The sequence below is a fragment of the Mytilus galloprovincialis genome, chromosome 13 (assembly GCF_965363235.1).
Source record: "Mytilus galloprovincialis chromosome 13, xbMytGall1.hap1.1, whole genome shotgun sequence".
NCBI lineage: Eukaryota > Metazoa > Mollusca > Bivalvia > Mytilida > Mytilidae > Mytilus > Mytilus galloprovincialis.
This window is the reverse complement of record NC_134850.1, coordinates 51,284,342-51,307,020: the sequence shown is the minus strand read 5'-3', so window position 1 is coordinate 51,307,020 and position 22,679 is coordinate 51,284,342. Positions and strand designations below refer to the sequence as shown.

At 31.9% G+C, this 22,679-nt stretch overlaps 2 protein-coding genes across 40 annotated transcripts in view; one reads left to right on the top strand and one right to left on the bottom strand.

The window, feature by feature from the left end:
- The window catches only part of LOC143056612 (uncharacterized), a 128,441-nt gene extending 110,949 nt beyond the window's left edge, over positions 1-17,492 (top strand). For 34 of the 39 annotated variants that reach the window (XM_076229731.1, XM_076229732.1, XM_076229741.1 and 31 more), the window contains 2 exons: positions 12,935-12,986; positions 14,696-17,492. In XM_076229731.1, the coding sequence (XP_076085846.1) occupies positions 12,935-12,986; positions 14,696-14,908 (265 nt within the window). In that variant the 3' untranslated portion in view covers positions 14,909-17,492. Of the gene's footprint in view, positions 1-719; positions 772-874; positions 900-12,934; positions 12,987-14,695 lie in introns of those variants that run through there. The other 5 variants (XR_012972421.1, XM_076229759.1, XM_076229754.1 and 2 more) reach the window with 5 other exon arrangements.
- A 1,837-nt stretch (positions 17,493-19,329) lies between these two features.
- The window catches only part of LOC143057790 (WD repeat-containing protein WRAP73-like), a 56,272-nt gene continuing 52,922 nt past the window's right edge, over positions 19,330-22,679 (bottom strand). The window contains exon 14 of the mRNA XM_076231193.1: positions 19,330-20,717. Coding sequence (XP_076087308.1) covers positions 20,599-20,717 — 119 coding nt within the window. The 3' untranslated portion in view covers positions 19,330-20,598. The remainder of the gene's footprint in view (positions 20,718-22,679) is intronic.

The window sequence follows — 22,679 nt, the reverse complement described above, 5'->3', positions numbered from 1 at the left end:
TAGCAAGGTTTATAATGCTGATATTTTGGAGGTTATCTTGGCAATGATTTAAATGATGATTAATATATTCAGGGATTACAATAAAAAGATTTTTAACAAGAATTTCAATTCTGAATTTTTTATTCATAATTCTCAAAGATTGCAATAATGTTTATGATTAATTTTTGGATGACTCTAGTGATACTTTATCATGTTTAACGATACTTTGTTGGCAAGGAGAATACTTATAACCTTTTTTTCAAAGATTTATCAAATATATCACAGAAATTTCATGCACAATTTGTTTGAACTTATTTATTCATGGAAGATGATGTTCAATGAAACATTTTTGAATTGGTACGTCTCTAAAATTGGTTTGAACAAAATCAACATAACAATGGATATTCCCCCTTTGAATTCAATATTTCTGTAAAATCAATTTTAGTGCCAAGGGTCATAACTCAATACCCAAATTTATGACTGTAAGCCCAGAAAATTCTTGTATTATTGCAAGAAATGCCAACTTGGAATGATAATCACATTTCTATAAAATGGTATCAGTGCATATTTTGAAGAAACACTGGTACCTTTTCAAGGTCACTACATCAATGGACTCTCAGGCTAATCAGTCAGGTACAATATTTGTAACCAGTTGACAAATGACCTGCTGTTTACAGTACACACTCCTCATCTTTTGCTTTTTAATCACTGACACTTGATTGTTGTGTATTCTATTTCAGCATTTTATCTGGAGTTATAAGCTGCTTCATAGGTATTAGATTGGGGTCAAAGGTCAATGTCATTCTTACTCATCCCAAGTAGATTTTTATATAAGAATAATTTATGTAGATTTAGAAAACTAGATGAATCATAATTTATTATATTTTTATCATAGATGGGTCTGACGCTAGTTATATTCAGTAAGTTTAAAATCAAATTTAGGAAGTAGTTGGAAATAGTGAATTTGTGCCAAGGATAGGCTTCTGGTGTAAAGAAAAGATGCATGGCAGGGTTGCTGGAAAGAACCAACAAAATATTTCCCCTTGTTAAAATGCTGTTAAGACTTATTTATAAGTTACGTCATTTAACTAATTTAGTCTGATTTATAATTATGAAAAAATAGCCAATCAAAAAAAGTAAGTAAAAAAGTTAACATGGCTTACTGATGCTAGCTTTGACAATTGCCATACTAAAAAAAAGGAATTAGAATTTTTTTTAACTTTTTGATCTGGAGAAAAGAGGACTGTAATAATTTTATAGTTTCTCTTAGTAAATAGTAAGATAATTTTTCAGAATTTTGTTGAACTCTTCAATTATCAGAATTTGTATCTCTGAACTGGACCCTAACATGTATATAGTTCCAGATGGAATAGTATATCCCCTCATCATGAAAAATAATTTACTAATGAGATACTTTTTAATGAAACTCATAGACATGGCTTCATATAATATACAGTTTCCTTTAATGAAATTTGATTCAAGAGTTATTTGCCTTGGCTGCTATGGCGGAAGGGGGGGGAGGACCTTTATCGGGACTCCGGGATCATAGGAATGGTTTATATGAGGTATTCAGAAAACAAATACCATAAAATTAAGATTTGGAAATGGTAATTTGTCAAAGAGACAACAACCAGGCTAAAGAGCAAAAATCAGCCCAAGGCCACCAAGGGGTCTTCAACACTGAGAAATTCCCTCAACCAGAACAAGTCTAGTAGCAGTCGATTAACTAGTTGAATTAGGTAGATTTATAAAGGAATTTGTGCATGTTGCCCTCTAATTTGGTGCTAAAGGGAAATAACTATTATAAATTAAACTACCTCTTCGGGGAATTTGAGTGATGCACCTTTTCAAATCAATAATAAAAAGGCGGTGATTGGGAATGTTTCCAGACTAATCCTACTTTCCCAAGAATGACATTGATTGGGTAGTTGGACCAATAGTTAAAATGTAAATCTTTATTACTAACTCAGCACTTTTTGTTTTTGTAACTAGCAAGACAGCTTTATAATTTATTAACTTCTATTTATTAATTTTTATTCAGTTTATTTTAAACTAGCTTTATCTCTTTTTTCCTCTCTACTCTTTAATTCTATGATGCCATACATTAAATTTCCAAACTGTTAATTTTTTTTTCATGTACAAAACTTTGAAATATGCAAAATCAAAGACATGTAACTAATGAACATATTTTGCTTTTTCTAATGAATTTTATAGTGTTAAAATCTTTTTTTTTTATATCAGTTTTTGTATAGATTTTTTTAGAATATGTATATTCATCATATCTTACCAAACAAATATTCCAGAATGTTCATACATAAAACTGTTACCTTATCCAAGCATCATTTATGATGTGAAGGATAAGGTGCATTATATGAAGAAGCCAAAGGGCTTCGAGGGTTAATAAGTGAACCTTTACTTTATGTCAAGGCCGCACGCCTTTTTTCACAGCTGAGTGATTTTTTGTCTGACCACTACTATATAAGCCCGTGCAGAGTAGTGACCAGCCTCTTTTTAAATAACCAAAGCCGCTATTGGCATTTATTGGTCTAAATATTTATTTTTGGGACGGGCGTATTACTGATTATATAATTTGGGAGGGTACATATTAACCCTCGAAGCCCTTTGGCTTCTTCATATAATGCACCTTATCCTTCACATCATAAATGATGCTTGGATAAGGTAACATTATATATCATAATCCTGGGCTTGCTCAGGTTAATAAGTGAACTCTTTGTAGCTCCAATAAATGCAACTTCCAAAACAGAATAAGAAATAAATGGAAATTAATAACCAACTAATCTCATGAACAATACCAGTAAAAAACTTGAACAGAGATATAAACAAAGAAATTCACCAAATATAGATATCCAACACAAAACTAATCTGAAAATCAGATCATTCTGACAATTTTTTGTTTAAGACGGACAAGTCTTTGCTCTCAAGTCTTTATTCCACATACTTTTAAATTTCATCAAATACCAATATAGTCTAGTTAGAACCAGTATAGAGCAAATCTTTCATCTAAAAATTCTTGTAACAACACAGAAAAAATAAAAATATATGATTAATTCTTTTAATCTTGTTGTCTATCAATATGCATCACACAATATAATTGGAAAAACAATAATAATGTCCATCACTAGTTTATAAATCTTATGTATGTCCATACACGCAACGCGATATCATCGCAAATGTCCTTTCACTATTCACTATTATGAATCAACATCTGGAATAATGGTTCCTCCATCTCCAATCTGTTAGTTCCTTAGACAGTACATCTCCTGATGTAGAAAAACCCTGGAACTGTATCTCTAAGTCATTGTCAGCATCAACATGATCAGGCTGTAAAAGTATGATTAAACACTGAATGAACATAATTTGAATTTGTATTGTCTACCTCAATATCCTTACAGTAAAACTTTTTGAAGGTCTGAGCTGATGCCCAATTTGCTGTTTTCAGGATATCATTTAATGATATACCTGCTCTTTTAGCTGCAGAAGAGGATGCAGATCTGTATGAATGAGCTTTAAATTTCAACACATTTATGCCTGCATTAGACAGTACCAATTTTAACCATCTGGCAATTGAACAGCTTGTTACAGCTTTTAAAGTTCTGAATGAAATAAACAATTTACTACTTTTTCTTAAGTCTTTAGTTCGGTGAATATAATGTTTTAAAGTTTCAACAGGACAAATTTCTTTTTTCTGAAAGACAGGAATAATAACATCTTGTCCTATGTTTTTAGGTCGTGTCGTCTTTAATAAAGTTGTGACACGAAATATAAATGATGTGCCTGTACTGAGAACAGAGTTTAAATTAAGACTTGCAAGTGTTTGTGATCTTTGAGCAGATGCTAGAGCAATTAAAGCAACACATTTGAGAGTTAACATTTTTAAATCCAAATCTTGTAACGGGTACAGAGATTCTAAATAGCTCAATACTTTGCCAACATCCCAAGTAAACAAATATCTTGGTCTTGGGGGTCTCAGATTAAACACACCCTTCAAAAATCTTTGAATATAACTGTTATTTTCAAAAGATAAGTTACCCAATAAAGTCAGTGTCTGACATATTGCTGATTTGTGACTATTTATACAGCTATAAGATCGTCCTTTTTGAAACAAAATGGACAGATAATCTAAAAGTAACTTTACAGATGGAGAAGTGGGACTAGTTTGTCTTGAATTACACCACAAAACCCAGCTTCTCCAAGAGTATTCATACTGAACATTGGTTGACTTTCTCCAAGATTTAAGAAAGATTTTTGTAGTTTTGTCTGAAAAACCTTGATTAAGGAGATGTTTCCTGAAACAAGACAGGCGATAAGAAACATTTTTCTTGTGTTCATTGTATGACTTTGATTGTTGTGTGCTAGAGTTAGCAAGTTTGACAACTGAGGCAATTTTACAGGAAAATCTATTAATGCTTTCAATAACTTTGGATACCATAACTGAGTTGTCCATACAGGGACGATTAAAATTGCCCTGCTTACCTGATCGTCTTCTATCTTTTGAAGTACTCTGCTGATTTGACTGAAAGGAGGAAATATATAAGGATATAATTTATGCCATGAAAATGAAAAAGCATCAGTTGCATAAGCATCAGGATCTGGAAACCAGCTTACAAAATTATTCAATTGTTTATTAAGCCTTGAGGCAAACAAATCCGTATCTGGGATGAAAAAATGTTTGGTTACTTCATTAAAAACTGATTCATTGAGTTTCCACTCTGAAGTGTCATTAAAATTTCTTGATAAATTATCTGGTATAATATTTTCTTTCCCTGGAATATGAACAGCAGATAGTAAAACTTTGTTTTTTATACACCAATGCCATATTTGTTTTGTTATTTCTAATAAAGGTAAAACTGATCCTCCTTGATTATTTATGTAGTTTACAGCAGTGGAACTATCAGATTTTACACAAATGTGTGTTCTTTCTACGTGACAGCAAAGTGATATTATGCTAAAATAGATAGCTTTTAATTCTAGAATATTAATGTGTAAACACTGCTCCTCCAAACTCCAATGACCTTGAGTTTGCTTTCCATGAAAAACAGCTCCCCAACCATTGAGGGAGGCATCTGTATGTAAATAATAACTTGGGGAATCATTTCTAATAGGTCTCCCATTAACTGTTTTAACATTTTCTAACCACCAAACTATTTCAGATTTGCCTTCTACTGATATGTTCAAAAATGAATTGAAATTGTTATTTGATGCATGTAAAGCTTGTGTTTTGTCTAAATCTAAATATCTATGAAACAAGTGAGCATATTGTACTGCATAATGTGCAGATGAATAAAGTCCTGTTAATTGTGCTAGACTTCTAATTGATACTTTGTGAGCTTTAAGCATTTTATTTGACAGTTCAATTATTTTCCGTACTTTCTCCTCTGGTAAAAATACCTTAAATAGTACTGAATCTATAATATATCCCAAAAATATAATTCTATTGGTTGGAATAAAAACTGATTTTTCAATATTGATGTCAAACCCAACTGACTCTATAAAGGTTTTAACCTTTTCTGTATTTTGGACTGCCAAATCAAAGTTTTCTGCTTGCAAAAGGGAATCATCAATGTAAAAATATGAATCAATACCCATGCTCCGAATATGTGAAAAAATTACTTTCAGAATTTTTGTAAATACTCTTGGAGCAGAAGCAATACCGAAAGGTAGACATTGAAATTCATATAACTTTTCATTCCATATGAATTTTAGATATTTTCTGTCCGATTCATAGATTGAAATGGAAAAATATGCATCTGTCAAATCCAAAGATGTAAAAAAGCTATTTTTAGAAATTCCTTTTAAAATCAAATCTAGCGTTTCTTGTTTAAAATGGTGATAGCTTATAAATTGATTCAATGGTTTCAAATTGATGACTGGCCTAAATTTTCCATTTTTCTTTTTTACTAGAAATATATTTGAAATAAACTGTTCTGATTCATCAAAAGATTCCTTGATAGCACCTTTCTCAAGCATATCAACTATTTCTTTGTCAATAAGGGCCTTTTCCTTATTGTTAAATTTTATAGGAACAGGAATTTTTTCCTGAATTGGCTTTTCATCAAATTCTATCTTATATCCCTTAATTGTAGAAATAATCCAATTGTCTTTTGTTAAATATTTCCAATTTGAAATAAAAATTTTCAGTTTACCCGACTTTCTTTTAATATTTATACTTTTATTTCTCACCTTTAAAATCTTCTTTTCTGATTGAAGGTGTTGGGTCTGTTTCCTCTCAATTGACCCCGTGGGCTCTGATAACTTTGTCTTGGCTGATAGCCCCTTCTGCCTAAAAAACGGCTTCTTCCCCTGAAACTTCCTCTGTAATTTGAACTTCTACCATAGCTACTAGTAATGTTCTTGTTTATTTTATTAATCTCATTGATATCTTTCAATCGCTTGCCAACTTCATCTCCAAAAAGGTTAGAACCTACATCTTCATTGCGATTGCAAAGTTGGTGATATTTCTTGTCTATGTGTGGCTTTAAAGACATCCGTCTTTTAATTGATAGTTCAAAGTGAGTATTGCTCAAGATTGCCAAAGCTTTAGAAATATTTTCCCTCATAAGTTTTACATCTGGAGTTTTGGATTTCAAAATTTCAGCCACTCTTATCAATGGTACCATACCACAACCCAGCGATTTTTGTATAGTTTGTAGATTCAAATCTGCAGTTTTAGCTTTTCTTTCAAGAAATTGCCATATCTCAGCATTAACTGGGGGTGCTACAAGACTTTTGCAATTTACCGGTATCTTCATTTCTCTCGTCATTACTGACACATCTGATTTCTTCTTACAAATATTGTCAAAAACTTTTGCTAATGATGCGCTTACCTCTTCATCATATTTTTCATCATCTTCAAATATTTTAGGTAATTCATAGTCAAATTCGTCATCAGATGCTATAACCTGAGGTTCATTCTCTTCGTCAGAAAAGATATTGTAGTGAGTGTCAATCACCTGCTCATCAGACTCATTCTCAGAAAATTCCATGTTATTGTCAATATTCTTACTGGACATTTCATTATTGTGACTCAAAGTGGATACTAGAGTATCCGACAAACCTTTAAATAAAGTTTTAAGCAACTCTGACTGGTCAAGCTGATTCTTTGCAGCAGTTTTCTTTACTGTGCCTGTGCCAGGTTTCGTAGCCTTCGTACCTTTACCACGTTTTTTGACCGGACTTACTGTTATTCCGCTCCCTGATGGCAACTCATTGTCCATCTCAGTCACCTGCCTTTTAGGTGTCTTTTGCTTACTGGCTAAAGCCTTGCCTTTTGTAGAGTTCGTACTCTTCTTACCTTTTTCAGTCTGTTGTTGTTTTTGTTTTTGTGTGACTGCCATTCGGATGTCCTCGGCAATTAATATTTGTGCTTCCGGGTTATCGAACTCCGGGTCATTAATGTTCTCAACTTGAGAAAAACCAGAAAACGAAGCATCAACTTCTTCGTCTGACGCAAATAGTTTTAATATTTCATCGTCATTGTCACTTTCACTGTCGCTTAAACGCGATGTACAGCGCGACATAACTTCTGTATATAAACAGCTGACAGATTCTGCCAAGTTTTGAAATTTATTTTCAATGTTTCCGATTCGGATAAATTATTTTACAACAGAGTCTGTTGCAAAACTTTTATTTCGTGTACTAAATCGAGTCGACTTAACCACGTGCGGCCTTTTAAAATAAAGAGGCTGGTCACTACTCTGCACGGGCTTATATAGTAGTGGTCAGACAAAAAATCACTCAGCTGTGAAAAAAGGCGTGCGGCCTTGACATAAAGTAAAGGTTCACTTATTAACCTGAGCAAGCCCAGGATTATGATATATAATCATTTCTGGACTTGATGTAAGAGTTGAGTTGTTATACACAAAGGCATGCCCTAATATTTTTTTCTATAAATCACTAAACTTCACTAGATTATAGGAATTGACGCCTGGGAATACCAAACCAATTTACCCTCAGTAATTGCAAAGGATATCCTTCAAAATTAAGGAAATGTCATTTTGAAAAACAGAAATGGATTCAGAAGAATGAAATATTTTTTAAAGAAAGAGAAATTGAAGCTAGGGACTTTTTTGCATTATGAATTTCCTAAATTCCATTTTTGAATCACTGCTACAACAGTGCACCCTTATATAATTATTAGGTGGCAAATTGAAAGGTCAGTGTCATGAAAAACTACTGAGAGGCAAATTTTTAACCTTGATGAATTGAATAAGTAGGTACAAGACTTAGAGTGATAGAATGATAGAATGCAGTAGTTACATATAAGTACAGTAGTACAGACAAACTGAATGTTAATTTCTGTTAGTTCCATTAGGATTTGAAATTCACTGTTTTAAGCACACTAACAGCATGGGGTGTATAGATGTTGAAAGGTTGTAGCAGACATCAATTGTTTGCATTGTGTAAAATTGTTTATTATCTCAGATTTATATTTATGATTATTTCCTTTAGAAATTTCTTTATAAATTTTATAATACAATAATTAACCAGAGTTGTAAGTGCACATAAGTCATAATGTTTCCTAGTACCACAGATATTGCAGTTTCCACCCTCCCATATTTAGGGTTCAATAACAGCTTACTATACACCAAAAGCAATATAAAACATCTAACTGGATTCCTGCCTAATAATTCTACAGATAACAGTCCCATGGAACCAGTCAACTGCATTATCTGTTGTACAGGGGAAAATCTTTAGTGAAATACATATATGACATTAAGGAAATTATAATGTTTAGATAGATTTGTCAAAATTTCTGTTTACCTTTTTTTATTGATTGTAACTTTCCTACTGTCCAGTGGCAAATATTTCATCCATATTCAGGACAAGTTGTTTTGAAGAATGAAATATGGTTAAAGCTGTACACTTGTAATAAGTTTTTCATATAAGATAGATTAATATTTTTTATACTTTTATGTTATATGCTTTTTGTTGTTGAATTAAAATTTTAATACTACAAATGTAAAATAATAATTTAGTGAATTTTATAACAGTTAATATATATATTGATGTTGTGGTAAAACTAATACTAATATGTATATACATTTTAATAATCAGACATCTAGTCCTTTGAAATGCTTATTTGAAACATTTATAGCATTGCCTGGACATACCAATATGGATTTTTTTTATTTGGTTCTAGTACATAAGAGTTAGCTCCCCCTTAATAATGCTCTGGATGACACTTTTTTTTTAACAAAAGAAAGGCCAATTTCCCCTAAAGTTGTTTCACACAAAAACCATTTTTAGAATCTTTTAGACTTTTATGTAAAATACTAAAATTTACAGTATCAAAACATTCAAATTCTTTTTATCAGCTTTCTGATTTTGTCTCTCTGAATGAAACAAATACAGGAGAAGTTGGCGACACTGCTTTTGTTTGTGGCACCATGAACATGATATAATTCTTAAGAGAAGCTCTCTGAGTAAAGCTGGTTACAACTCTTTGCATTTTTAAACTGTTCCTCCAATATTGACTAAGAGACTGTAAATTTGGAAATTATTGTGATTTTTTTATTAATGAATAAGAATGCGAGTTCAATTGTTGTGATTTTAAAAAAGATATGAGAATGAAAGTTCTTACTATTGCGATACTCAAGCAGTGGTATTATTCATATTGATGAGTACCTCATGATAATTTCTTAATTTACAGCATAGAAAAATCCTTTCTTAATTTTGGTGTCCCTTTGGCTTTGTTATATGCAACAACAGGGTTAACTTTTAAAATATGATGCCCATTGAAGAGTGCTATGTTTTCACCATTTTTAAGAACCCTTGCAAGAGCTTTCTGTTGGGTTCTTAATTGAACTACTGCCTGGCAAAATTTCTCTCTCTTTGATGACACCCTCGTTTTATATTGGCATCCAAATTAGGAGATATGATATGAGCCATTTTATAGTCTCGGAAGTTGCCAAAAAGTAAATTTCTTCAATATAAGATAAGGAGATTTGTAATGATTGCCAATGAGACAGCTATCACCAGAGACTGGTATTTTTTAGCCAAATATCTTTTTGAGTAAGGCTTACCTCTAAATATTAATGATGAGAAGTGAAAATGCTGTAATTTTAGCAGTTTTTATACGACCGCAAATTTTGAAAAAATTTTCGTCGTATATTGCTATCACGTTGGCGTCTGCGTCGTCGTCGTCGTCGTCGTCGTCGTCGTCGTCTGTAGTCCGAATACTTTTAGTTTTCGCACTCTAACTTTAGTAAAAGTGAATAGAAATCTATGAAATTTTAACACAAGGTTTATGACCATAAAAGGAAGGTTGGTATTGATTTTGGGAGTTTTGGTCCCAACATTTTAGGAATAAGGGGCCAAAAAGGGCCCAAATAAGCATTTTCTTGGTTTTCGCACCATAACTTTAGTTTAAGTTAATAGAAATCTATGAAATTTTGACACAAGGTTTATGACCACAAAAGAAAGATTGGGATTGATTTTGGGAGTTTTGGTTTCAATAGTTTAGGAATAAGGGGCCAATAAAGGGCCCAAATAAGCATTTTTCTTGGTTTTTGCACAATAACCTTAGGTTAAGTAAATGGAAATCTATGAAATTTAAACACAATGTTTATGACCACAAAAGGAAGGTTGGTATTTATTTTGGGAGTTTAGGACCCAACAGATTAGGAATTAGGGGCCAAAAAGGGACCCAAATAAGCATTTTTCTTGGTTTTCGCACTATAATGTTAGTATAAGTAAATACAAATCTATGAAATTTAAACACAAGGCTTATGACCATAAAAGGAAGGTTGGTATTGATTTTGGGAGTTTTGGTCCCAACAGTTTAGGAAAAAGGGGCCCAAAGGGTCCAAAATTAAACTTTGTTTGATTTCATCAAAATTGAATAATTGGGGTTCTTTGATATGCCGAATCTAACTGTATATGTAGATTCTCAACTTTTGGTCCCGTTTTCAAATTGGTCTACATTAAGGTCCAAAGGGTCCAAAATTAAACTTAGTTTGATTTTGACAAAAAATGAATCGGTTGGGTTCTTTGATATGTTGAATCTAAAAATGTACTTAGATTCTTGATTATTGAAGTTTTTTTGGTCCAGTTTTCAAATTGGTCTACATTAAGGTCCAAAGGGTCCAAAATTAAACTTTGTTTGATTTCATCAAAAATTGAATCCTTGGGGTTCTTTGATATGCCAAATCTAACTGTGTATGTAGATTCTTCATTTTTGGTCCTGTTTTCAAATTTCAAATTCTACATTAAAGTCCAAAGGGTCCAAAATTAAACTAAGTTTGATTTTAACAAAAATTGAATTCTTGGGCCTCTTTGATATGCTGAATCTAAACATGTACTTTTGATTATGGGCCCAGTTTTCAAGTTGGTCCAAATCAGGATCTAAAATTATTATATTAAGTATTGTGCAATAGCAAGTCTTTTCAATTGCACAGTATTGTGCAATGGCAAGAAATATCTAATTGCACAATATTGTGAAATAGCAAATTTTTTTTTAATTAGAGTTATCTTTCTTTGTCCAGAATAGTAAGCAAGAAATATCCTATTTGTGCAATAGCAAGAATTTTTTTTAATTGGAGTTATCTTTCTTTGTCCAGAATCAACTTAAATCTTTGTTATATACAATATACAATGTATATACACTTTTTACTACCAACTGATAAATTTAAATAATCTTTACCATTCAGTGATAACAAGCAGTTTTTTTACATCTTAATATTTTATGATGTATTTAAATGAGTAGTTATTGTTGCAAACTCCATTAGAAATTTGAATTGATATCAGTTTTGAAAAAGGGAAACGGGGATGTGAAAAAAAAGGGGGGGGGGGGGGGGGTAAATTTTTCTCATTTCAGATTTCATAAATAAAAAGAAAATTTCTTCAAACATTTTTTTGAGAGGATTAATATTCAACAGCATAGTGATTTGCTCAAAGGCAAAAAAAACCTTTTAAGTTCATTAGACCACATTCATTCTGTGTCAGAAACCTATGCTGTGTCAACTATTTAATTTTAGATTTAAAAAGTTTGAAGAAGAAATCTTTAATTGATTTGTAAAATCTTGGCATTTGTTTTGTGTAAAAAAAAACCATGTAATGTCAAAAATTTGATCACAATCCAAATTCAGAGCTGTATCATGCTTGAATGTTTTGTCCATACTTGCCCCAACTGTTCAGGGTTCGACCTCTGCGGTCGTATAAAGCTGCGCCCTGCGGAGCACCTGGTTGCAGTCTTGCACTGAATGCAAGTTTGTAACACTATATATATGCTCCTTATTGAAGACTGTTCGTTGACCTATACTGTTTAACTTTTACAAATTGTGACTTGGATGGAGCATTGTCTTATTTGCACCCTTACCACATCTTCATGTGAAATTCAATTCAAAAGAATGAATACTGATATTTAAGTTTGTACTGGTTCTGAATAAGCCTGAAATAATTGCAACTGGACATTAGGCATGGTACAATGAATTATTTTTCAAAAGAGTTTGAACATGTTTCATGGTACTTTAAAAAAAGTAGTAAAATGTAATATATAGGAAAATTCTTGCAAGAGATATAAACAAGGTAATTTGCATGTAAGAATATTACATCAAGTTGTAGGCTAAAGTATCATCATCATCAATGCTTGACTTTATAAACATATATCTCTATATAAATATTATATTAACGTAGAAACATATGTGCCAAGTTTCACTGTATTTTTTTTTTCAAAGATAAAAGTATGTATACAAAATTAATAAAACTTGAAACTGTTTCAGTGTAGTGTCCTTCAGGTAAAGATTAGATATATGGACATTAATTTTTCTGTTATATAAATTAGATTATTTTATGGAATTCCATGTAGTATTGACATTGGACTTCATCCTAAACAGTTTGCTAAAGCAGTGGTAAGGGAGATAATTCCTGTGAACTTGTGCATGTATGTATTTGGTGATGGAAGCTTTTATAACCAGACTATTTCTACATTATACAGGGAGAAGAACTGCGAGGAAGTAGAGATGATGAGATCTGTGTTTAAAAATGAGGTAATTATGTACAAAGTATTGATAATTTGGTGTTTAACGCCACTTTCAATACTATTGTGCTATTAAGTGGCTGTCAATAATTTGTTGAGAAAAGAGTATCAGAGAGAACCACAGACCTTGTCATGTGCAGGATTCAAACTCATAACCTCAGTGTTGAGAAAAGAGTATCAGAGAGAACCACAGACCTTGTCATGTGCAAGATTCAAACTCATAACCTCAGTGTTGACAGTCTCTTGTAGAGTAGTTCTACTTCTAAGACCACTTCGCTTCCCCTGAAAAAGTATTGTAGTTTTTGTCAAGCCTGTGACTTTTGTTGCAGAAAGCTTGACATAGGGATAGTGATCCAGCAGCGACGGCAGGGTTAGCTTTATATTTTAGAAGGTGGAAGACCTGGATGCTTAAAATACTTTGTATATAGATGTATCATGTTACGAAGTTTTCGTCAGTCACCTTAGACTGTCACATGTCCAATGTCCTTGACCTCATTTTCATAGTTCAGTGACTATTTGAAAAAAAGTTAAGATTTTTTGTTATGTTAAATTCTCTCTTATCATAAGTAATTGGATAAATATATTTGTTTGTGCGTACCTTCTAAGGTCCTCATGCCCATCAGACAGTTTTCACTTGACCTTGACCTCGTTTCATGGATCAGTGAACAAGGTTAAGTTTTGGTGGTCAAGTTAGTATCTCAGATACAGTAAGCAATAGGTCAAGTATATTCGGAGTATGGAAGGAGTGTAAGGTGTACATGTCCAACTGGCAGGTGTCATCTGACCTTGACCTCATTTTCATGGTTCAGTGGTTATAGTTAAATTTTTGTGTTTTGGTCTGTTTTTCTTATACTGTATGCAATATGTCTACTATTATGATGTATGGTATGATTGTAAGGTGTTTATGTCTAGCTGGCAGTTATCATGTGACCTTGACCTCATTTTCATGGTTCAATTGTAAACGTTAAGTTTTTGTGTTTTGGTCTGTTTTTCTTTAACTATAAGAATTGGTCAACTGTATTAGTTGTACGGAGGAATTGTTAGCTATACATGTCTGCCTGGCATAGTTCATCTGACCTTGACCTCATTTTCATGGTTTTCTTGGTTAATGTTAAGTTTTTGTGACAGTTGTAACAAAAGCTTAATATTTAGGATTATCAACATAATATCAATGATCAGAAAAGAAGGCCAGACATTTCAGTGTGTGTACTATTGTTATCAATTATACATATTTATTAATTTAATATTCATTATTTCAAAACAAAATTTACTCCCTTAAAATGGCAATTTTTTGTTTCACTATTTAAGCAACAAATATCACTTCCAGAAATGAGTTATATACATGGACAAGATTATAGATTAAAGCAACCTTATAATTTTTGTCTGATATTTTGAGAACCTGTAGCAATGCAGCACATAATGTTTGATGATAATGAGAATGGAAATGGGTAATGTGTCGAAAAGACAACAACCTGATCAAAGGACAGAAAACAACCAAAGGCCATCAATTGGTCTTCAACACTGCAAGAAAATCCCTCTTGCAGATGCCAGCTTCAGTTAGCCCCTTAAAAAATGTATGCTAGTTCAGCAAAAATGAACATCACACTAAACTATAAAACATGTAAATGAACCAAAATTAAAAAAAATACAAGACTAATAAAGGCTAGAGGTTCTTTGTTCCCTTTTGAAAATAAAATAACAACTACTATTATATTACAGATTAGTGTTGAAGATTGCCAGCAGGCCCTAACAGAGACTAAATGGATTGTTCCCATGGCAATAAAATATGTTAAACTCAAACAATTATTAAGTGCTCAACTAGGGGACATAACCCTTTGTAAGGAAGCCTTAATGGCATGTGACTGGGATGTCCAGAGAGCAGCCAATCATGTTCTCTCAAATTTATCTAGTCCAGAAATAATTGATGTGTAGCCATAGTGATGTAGTCTATTTATAGACTGAATTGGAATGAATGAGAAGACTATTTTTAGATGACTTGAATATGTGTGAAGATGGTCAAGAAAGATTGTGATGAAGTATTTGCAATTTTTGATACTGACAAATTGGTGCTTTAAAGGAATCAACTATAAGAATGGACGTTGAAAGTAGAAATATTGATACATTTAGTATTATTTATATGTAATTAATATTGAATGTTGAATGTGTTTGTATCAATCAAAATTAATAAAATTAGTTTATGTACATTTATTAATTATGCACGAATTACAAGGATATGTTATATTAATTTACAGTCAGTAAATTACATACCTGTAATAAATAAACAAGTGATGTGTCCATGCGATGTTCACAAGATTTGACAGTCAATTTTGAACTTAACTGCTCCACAATGTTCAGTATTACAATTGCATTATAACTGCTTGATCCTTTAACAGTCATAAAATTATTGGCTTCGGTGAAAAAAAATACTACTACAAACTGTTTGTAATGTGATGTTAATGATATTAACACCTGTAAAACAGGTTTGTTCAATTTATTGGAAATAATATAGTGTTTAATTACCAATTGGTCCACTTTTTACAGAACTATTCTAATGATCTCAGATTCATTTAAACTTTTCTCTCCATCTTCCAGACACAGTGTTTTGACCATTGAAATTTTCTCTCCATCATGATCAGTGTTTTGACCCTTGAAATTTTCTCTCCATCAGGTTCAATGTTTTTGACCATTGATATTTTCATCTGATAATGCAAAACTTACATAATCTGTAGTCCAGTTTTTGTATTTTTTTATGATTCATCAGAGAGTAACTTTTGTGTGGTACAATGTATTTTACATATACAAATGTAAGCAGTGAAAAAAGATGCATTGTTTTTTTTTATGGAAAACATATTAAAGTTTAGTTGTATTAAGTTTTTTTATTTTATTTTTTTTGTGCAATATATTTAGTTAAATTTAATTGCTCAGTATTTTTTTTTTTATTGTTCTGTGTTAAGAATTATTCTGTGCATAACATAGGCTTGCATTGACATTTAAGAATATTAAATTCTTCCAAAGTCCATGTTTTTAGGAAATGAAGGAACATATTGTCCATTTTCTTCAATTTAAAGTTCTCAATACATTTCATATCAGTCAGTAATAAAACATCACTATGCAAACTTAGATATAACCTGTTAATTTGAAAAGCTACATAGCTTACAATTTAAATTGTATTCCAGGCATGCAATGTTTTTAAAATTATATATAAGTTTATAATTTCTAAATATGACCTATGTGACTGTTGAAAGTTAAGAATATTTGGAGGAAAAAATGTTGTTTCCTTGAAATTCAGAAGAAAAATTATAGTTTTCACTGATAAGGAGAAAAAGATGTGAGTTTGTTTATTAAGCAGATGTGCTTGCAGATTTGTTGCTTTGATGTGAGTTTTCAGCATAATAAATACAGAGCATAATTTATTAAAAATATGTACAAATGTTAAAAAAGAATTGAGGGCATTTTATCAAAAATTCAGCATATACTTAAAGGTTGTGAATAACATTGTAGATTACATTAGTCTAATACTTTCTTTATTTTTTTGGTTTATAGGGTTTTTTTTTCAATCTTTTGAAAAAAATAGATACCGACTTAAAAGTGGCACTCAAAAATACAAGTAAATTTTCTTTAAACGGGATTTGCATAAAATGCAAGAAAAACTTTCAGATTGTATCTGTGTTCCAAGTTCATACTTGTATATATCATTGAGGAGATAGTTGTAATGCTTTTGTACATCACTTCATTTTGCCAATAATTTTAATGTGCAATACAAATTAATATGTAATTATTATGATATCTAAGTCAGTAAACTGCTTCCAAATTTGATGCTAAAATATCAACATTGGTGCATAGATCTAGCCTCCGTCACAGAGATCAGCTACAGATCTAGCGTCCGTGACAGAAACTAGTGCATAGATCTAAGCTATGTAATAGAGACTGGTGTATAGATCTAGCCTATGTGACGGAGGTCAGCTTCAGATCTAGCCTTGGTGATAGAGACATGCTATAGATCTAGATTCCGTGACAATGACCAGCTTTAATTTGTTGTAGAAATTCTCTAGCACAATCACAAATTAATGTTTGTTTGTATTACACATTGTCCTATAAGAGTTGAATTTATATGCAAGTCACTAAATGGAAATTGTAACAGTTTTAAAATCTGTTAATTTCAATTATTTTTTGACAATTCTCTGTTTCTTTTACACTTTGCCATTTTGGTAAAAAAAAGTTATCACACACACTGTTAAATATGTAACGTCAGGCAAACAGGATATGCTACCTGCTTTTGCTTCAATTAGTATTGTAGGATTAGTATCCCTGCAAACAACAAATTTTTGCTGGTCTTTGTACATTATATATGCAAGCCTTTGTGCCATATACCTGTATATTTGTCAACTTTTTAGTTTAACACAGGGCACAGGTAGAGCCCATATTATTTTGTAAAGTTAATATTGTTAGATAGAATTATAATGAATTCATTCAATATTTGAACCTTTAAAATTGATAAAAAATTTACTACATACAATGTGTTTTGTCAATATGTAAGTGGCATGTAAAAAATGCCAAGCATGAATAGTAAATATGATTGTAGTATGGCTAATCAGATGATGTGGTATGATTGACAATGATACAGCTCTCCAACACAGAAGAAATAATGTATGTTGTACATTATTAGACACAGTGAATATTGTGAAAAAAAGTAAATACAATCAAAATATGTTACATTTAAAGGTTAAAATAAAAAAATAATGTAGTGGGGGGGGGGGGGGAGGCAGTTTTTGTCAGCACCTGCCACCCAGACAATTGTAATTGAGAATTATAGTGCATTATAGTGTGAAAAGTTGCTCTGATACCCATCACCCATGTATTATTAATATAATGTGCCCTCCAACCCCACCCCCCCCCCCCCCCCCCTACATTTTTTTCTGGAATAGTCCTAAATAATATATACAAAAAAAGAAGATGTAGTATGATTTCAAATGAGATAAACTATACACCAAAGACCAAAAAGACAGAGGTGTTACAACTACCGGTAGTTTATAGAGCACAGCCTTCAACAACGATCAAAATGGTTTCCAGATGGTAATACAAGCTTGATTTATTTGATTGCAATGAAACTTGCACAGATAAAGGGAAGGTCAAAGATCAAGGTCACAGTTACTTAAAAAGAAAAAATAGGGAAATAGATTCCAGATATGATTCAAGTAAAATGTAGTTTTGTACTTATGATTCTACATCATGTCAATAAATAAAATTGAGAAAGGAAAAAGGGAATATGTCAAAGAGACAAAAACCCATCCAAAGAGCAGACAAAAGGCAAAGGCCACCAATGGTTCTTCAACACAGCGAGAAAATCCCACACCCAGAGGTGGTCCTCAGCTGGCATCTAAGTAAAATTATGTACTAGTTCAGTGAAAATGGACGTCACACTTAACTCTAAAACATATAAATGAACTAAAATTAAAAATCATACAAGACTAATAAAGGCCAGAGGCTCCCAACTTGGGACAGATGCAAAAATGCAACAGGGTTAAACATGTTTTGTGAGATCTCAACCCTCCCCCTATACCTCTAGCCAATGTAGAATAAAGAAACACTTTACAATACACACAGTATTTACAATGTTTATTTATATTTTGCTTTTCTCGTTTTTCATGACGTCTTCATACAAAATCTGTTGGATGTGTACTGATTCATACTCAAGTTCAGGAGTTCATAATTCAGTTGTAATTGACTTTTAACTAGCTTTCAGTAACTGATTTCTCTTATATCAGTGATTTGTGTTTACCTTGTTTTATGCTTTATACTGATTTATTAGTTTGTTCATATGTGGTGCTGTTACTCCACTTAAGGAAAACAGTAGTGTAGATGAAGAGTTGCCATTGTCATTTGGCAATTTGATGGTTAAAAATGCAGTTTTACTAATTTGGCATTAAAATTAGAAAGATCATATCCTAGGAAACATGTGTACTCAGTTTAAAGTTGATTGGACTTCAACTTTATCAAAAACTACCTCTACTAAAAACTTGAACCAGAAGCGGGACAAATGGACAGACGAACGAATGGTTGCACTGACCAGAAAACATAATGCCCATAAATCTAATTAGATTGAAAAAAAATGGCAAACAGAGGCAATTGTTGATTCTGATCCGACAAGTTTTAGAACATTTCTCTGAAAGTACAGTCAAATCTTACCAAACTTTTTAGGAATGATGATTAAAATAAGCCTTTACAATGGTTCATTATTTTCTAATGATTCCAGTTTGATCTGGAGAAATACATGGCAACCAGAGGCAATTCTTGATTCTTTCTGATCAATGTTTACAGAATAAATGTTAAGATGGCTTTGCAGATAGACTAGCTAACTTTATAAAGATTTATTGTTACATAATAATATAATATAAATGATTAAATACAAACTAAATGCTATCAACTTTTCAATATAATAACAAAGTCATACACTCAATATACGATTACTTCATACAATGAAATCTATCAAAACAAAACAAAATAAGTTCTTTTCATCTAATCATTTAATTGGGCTTTTTGCTTTCTTTGAAAGAAATACATTCCAGAAAAGAATTTGAAAGGGGTCTGGCCCCGAGATTTTGAATAAAATTTCTGATCTGAACCTTTTTTTAATTTTTTTGTCCCGTTAAGAGAGAAAGAGAAAAAAATATGTCTCGGCATTTTCCAATTAAAATATCATGTTGCTTACAATGCATTTTCATAAAAAAAATAATCTTTTCAAACTCTGCATCATGAAAAAAAACTATGTCATTTAAATTTAGTTTCAGGGTATACATCAATGACACAGTTACTCAACAACATAAAATAAAAATCAAGCATATGCTTTACTTATAAGATGTTTAGATTTGATAGATTTCATTTTTATATAATAGCACTATACAAACAAATGGTTTTTTTCTTGGACGGAAAAAATTTCAAACTGGAATGTACCAACAAATTTGATATGTATAATATTCAATAATAGCACTATACTATTATTTAATCTGGGATTTGTTTTTCGATTAGAATAAATCTCAGGACAATTTCATTTTAAGTTACAGCAGGAATTCTTCTTTTCTTTTAAAGTTTAATTTACACAGTCAAACAACCAACAATATCAAATTTAAATCTTTATTTGATTTTCATTTATCTGCCCTTTTTATAACAGATTTTTTCTTCCTATAAATATAACATTTGAAAACAAAATCTCCCAAATAAGCAGGATTGTCAGAAGTTTTTACACAAATTTCTATGATTGTTTAGGTCAAATATATATATTTACAAAATTATGTCTCTCTTTATGTTTTATTTTTCTAAAATCCTCATTTAAGTTTGCTATTACTTTTCTCTTCATATCCATATATCAAACTTGAATTCTCAAACCTAAACAAAATATCCCATACTGAAAACATTATCAGAATTCTTCAAACTTATTCTTAGATACAACAGACACAAACTGTAAGTTTGATAGTACTTCCCTCTTATATTACAATTTATAACTTATAAACACTGACGCTCATTTATACAGAATGTATCACTTTCTACATCAGATGACTATGCCCGTCTCTTCAGTATGACATCCCAATTCAATACCCATGTTTAGCACCGTCTTTGTCCTGGTTTTATGTGGCCGTCTCGGCCGTGTTATCAGTAAGATAACATACACACATCTGATCCTTACTCATCAGTAGAATGGTATTACCCTCTGTATGCCATAATAAACCCTGAACATTGAACGAACCTGCAATGTAAAATATCAATTTTGTTATTTTTTGTTAATATATATCAGCTGGTAAGGGTTAGGGCTTTTCCAGAATAATTCTGAATTATTTGTATGGGGATAAAATTTGATGGGTGGTGGTTATTTGAGAAAGATTGATTGAACATTTAATTGAAAAATCTAATTTAAAATGTTTGCATGGTGGGGTAAAATAAAAAGTGCCTTCCTCCCCCACCCCCCTAATACATTTATTTTTGGGACAGCCATTACTAAAAAAAAATGCCACAAATATAACATATAGAGTGGGGCGCACATATTCGCAAGGGACACATTTTCGCAGATTTATGCTTTTGAGGTGTAAAAACTTCAAAGGATAGCTGAAATGGAAGAAATATGCCAGTAAATTAGATTTTTATAACAAATATGATTATCTTTTAAACTACGACAAAATTGCGGCACTTACCGCAAAGGACCAAAAAACGGACAACAATTTGCAGCCAACTTCCTGAATGAAAAACACGATTTCAAAGAAGTATTTCTTGGTAATTCTTTGACCGATTGCCCTAAATTTCAGTTATGTACACCTTTGAAAAATGTCTGCTATTCATCTATAATGAAATTGATTTGAAAAATAATGTTTAAAGCTGCAGTTAGTTATGTTTAAATAGATGTATAAAAACGGCGAATATGTGTCCCCCATTGACAAAACATCAGGCAATTTCAAACACCCTTTAATCAAACTTTTCAGATGATTATTTTCAAACAAACACGTTTTCAAGCTTAAGAATATTTTGCATTTGAAGTTATCTTCATATAGAAATATCAGTATACTTCAAAAACATATAGACCTGAATATAAGCTGTAGAAAACATAGAAAGATATGGCGAAAATGAGCACCCCACTCTAACTATTTGAGTATGTAGTGTACTTATTTGTTGGTAAACCATAAATTTTCTGTTGGTTGTGAAATCTTTTTTCCTAGTTTCACATACAGAGATGCAACTAATCGTCGGACCCGTCGGACCTAAGGGGCAGAATTTATGCAGGTCCGGCAAAACTTGTAGCTGTGCAGGACCTGATGGCCGGCAATATTTAAGTCCGCTTGGGTCCGCCAAAACTGAAATCCCCGTCGGCCCCGGCAGAGTATTTTGTTTATAAAATTGCGATCATCTTTAATAAAAGTAAATGTCCTGTTCCCCCGCATTTTCTAACTCCCGGAACCAGTATTTCCGCTCAGTAATAGTCTTTCGTACCTTGTCCATCTCGCCCCGAACAATTCTCCGTATTTCCGTCATGTTTTTTGTTTTAGAAATTCGCTCTCTAGGAAGGAGGTCTATTAAGCATAGTTGATAAGTTCAGGAAATATGTCATGGCCGATAAAATTTGTAAGTGGGTCGAAACCCGGTAAAAGACCAAACCAGTCACCTATTCAAGTTGATAAAGCTGTAAAGAAGAATGAATCTGGGAGTGATAATGATTCTGACTATGAGTCAGATTTTGAATTTGAACAGAATGAAACTACCAATGACTATCTTGTTTCCAAGTACTCTTGTGAAGAATAACTTTTAATCAGATCAATATTATGTAATGTATTATTCAATAAACTACAATTGTTATGAATCACAGGTTATTTTAAAATAATAATAATATCAACAAAATCAAAATTAACGTTTGTTCAATAGCATAATTTCATTTGATTTTTGAGTGAAAATATGGGTCTGGCAGAAATTTGATGGGTCTGGCAAAACTTGGTACCCTGTAGGCCCCATTGTCTGACAGGAAAAAAAAACTGTTTGCATCTCTGCACATATTGTATAGACATTTGTCTATACTAAAGTCATCTTAAAAGTTAACTTCTATATATTTTTTTCTATGTAATAGGGTTCATATCACATTGACATATACCTTACATTTCTTTTGTTTTTCCATCCTTTTTATTAACCTCTGCTTACCATTGTGAACATAAGAGTTATCTACCTTAGA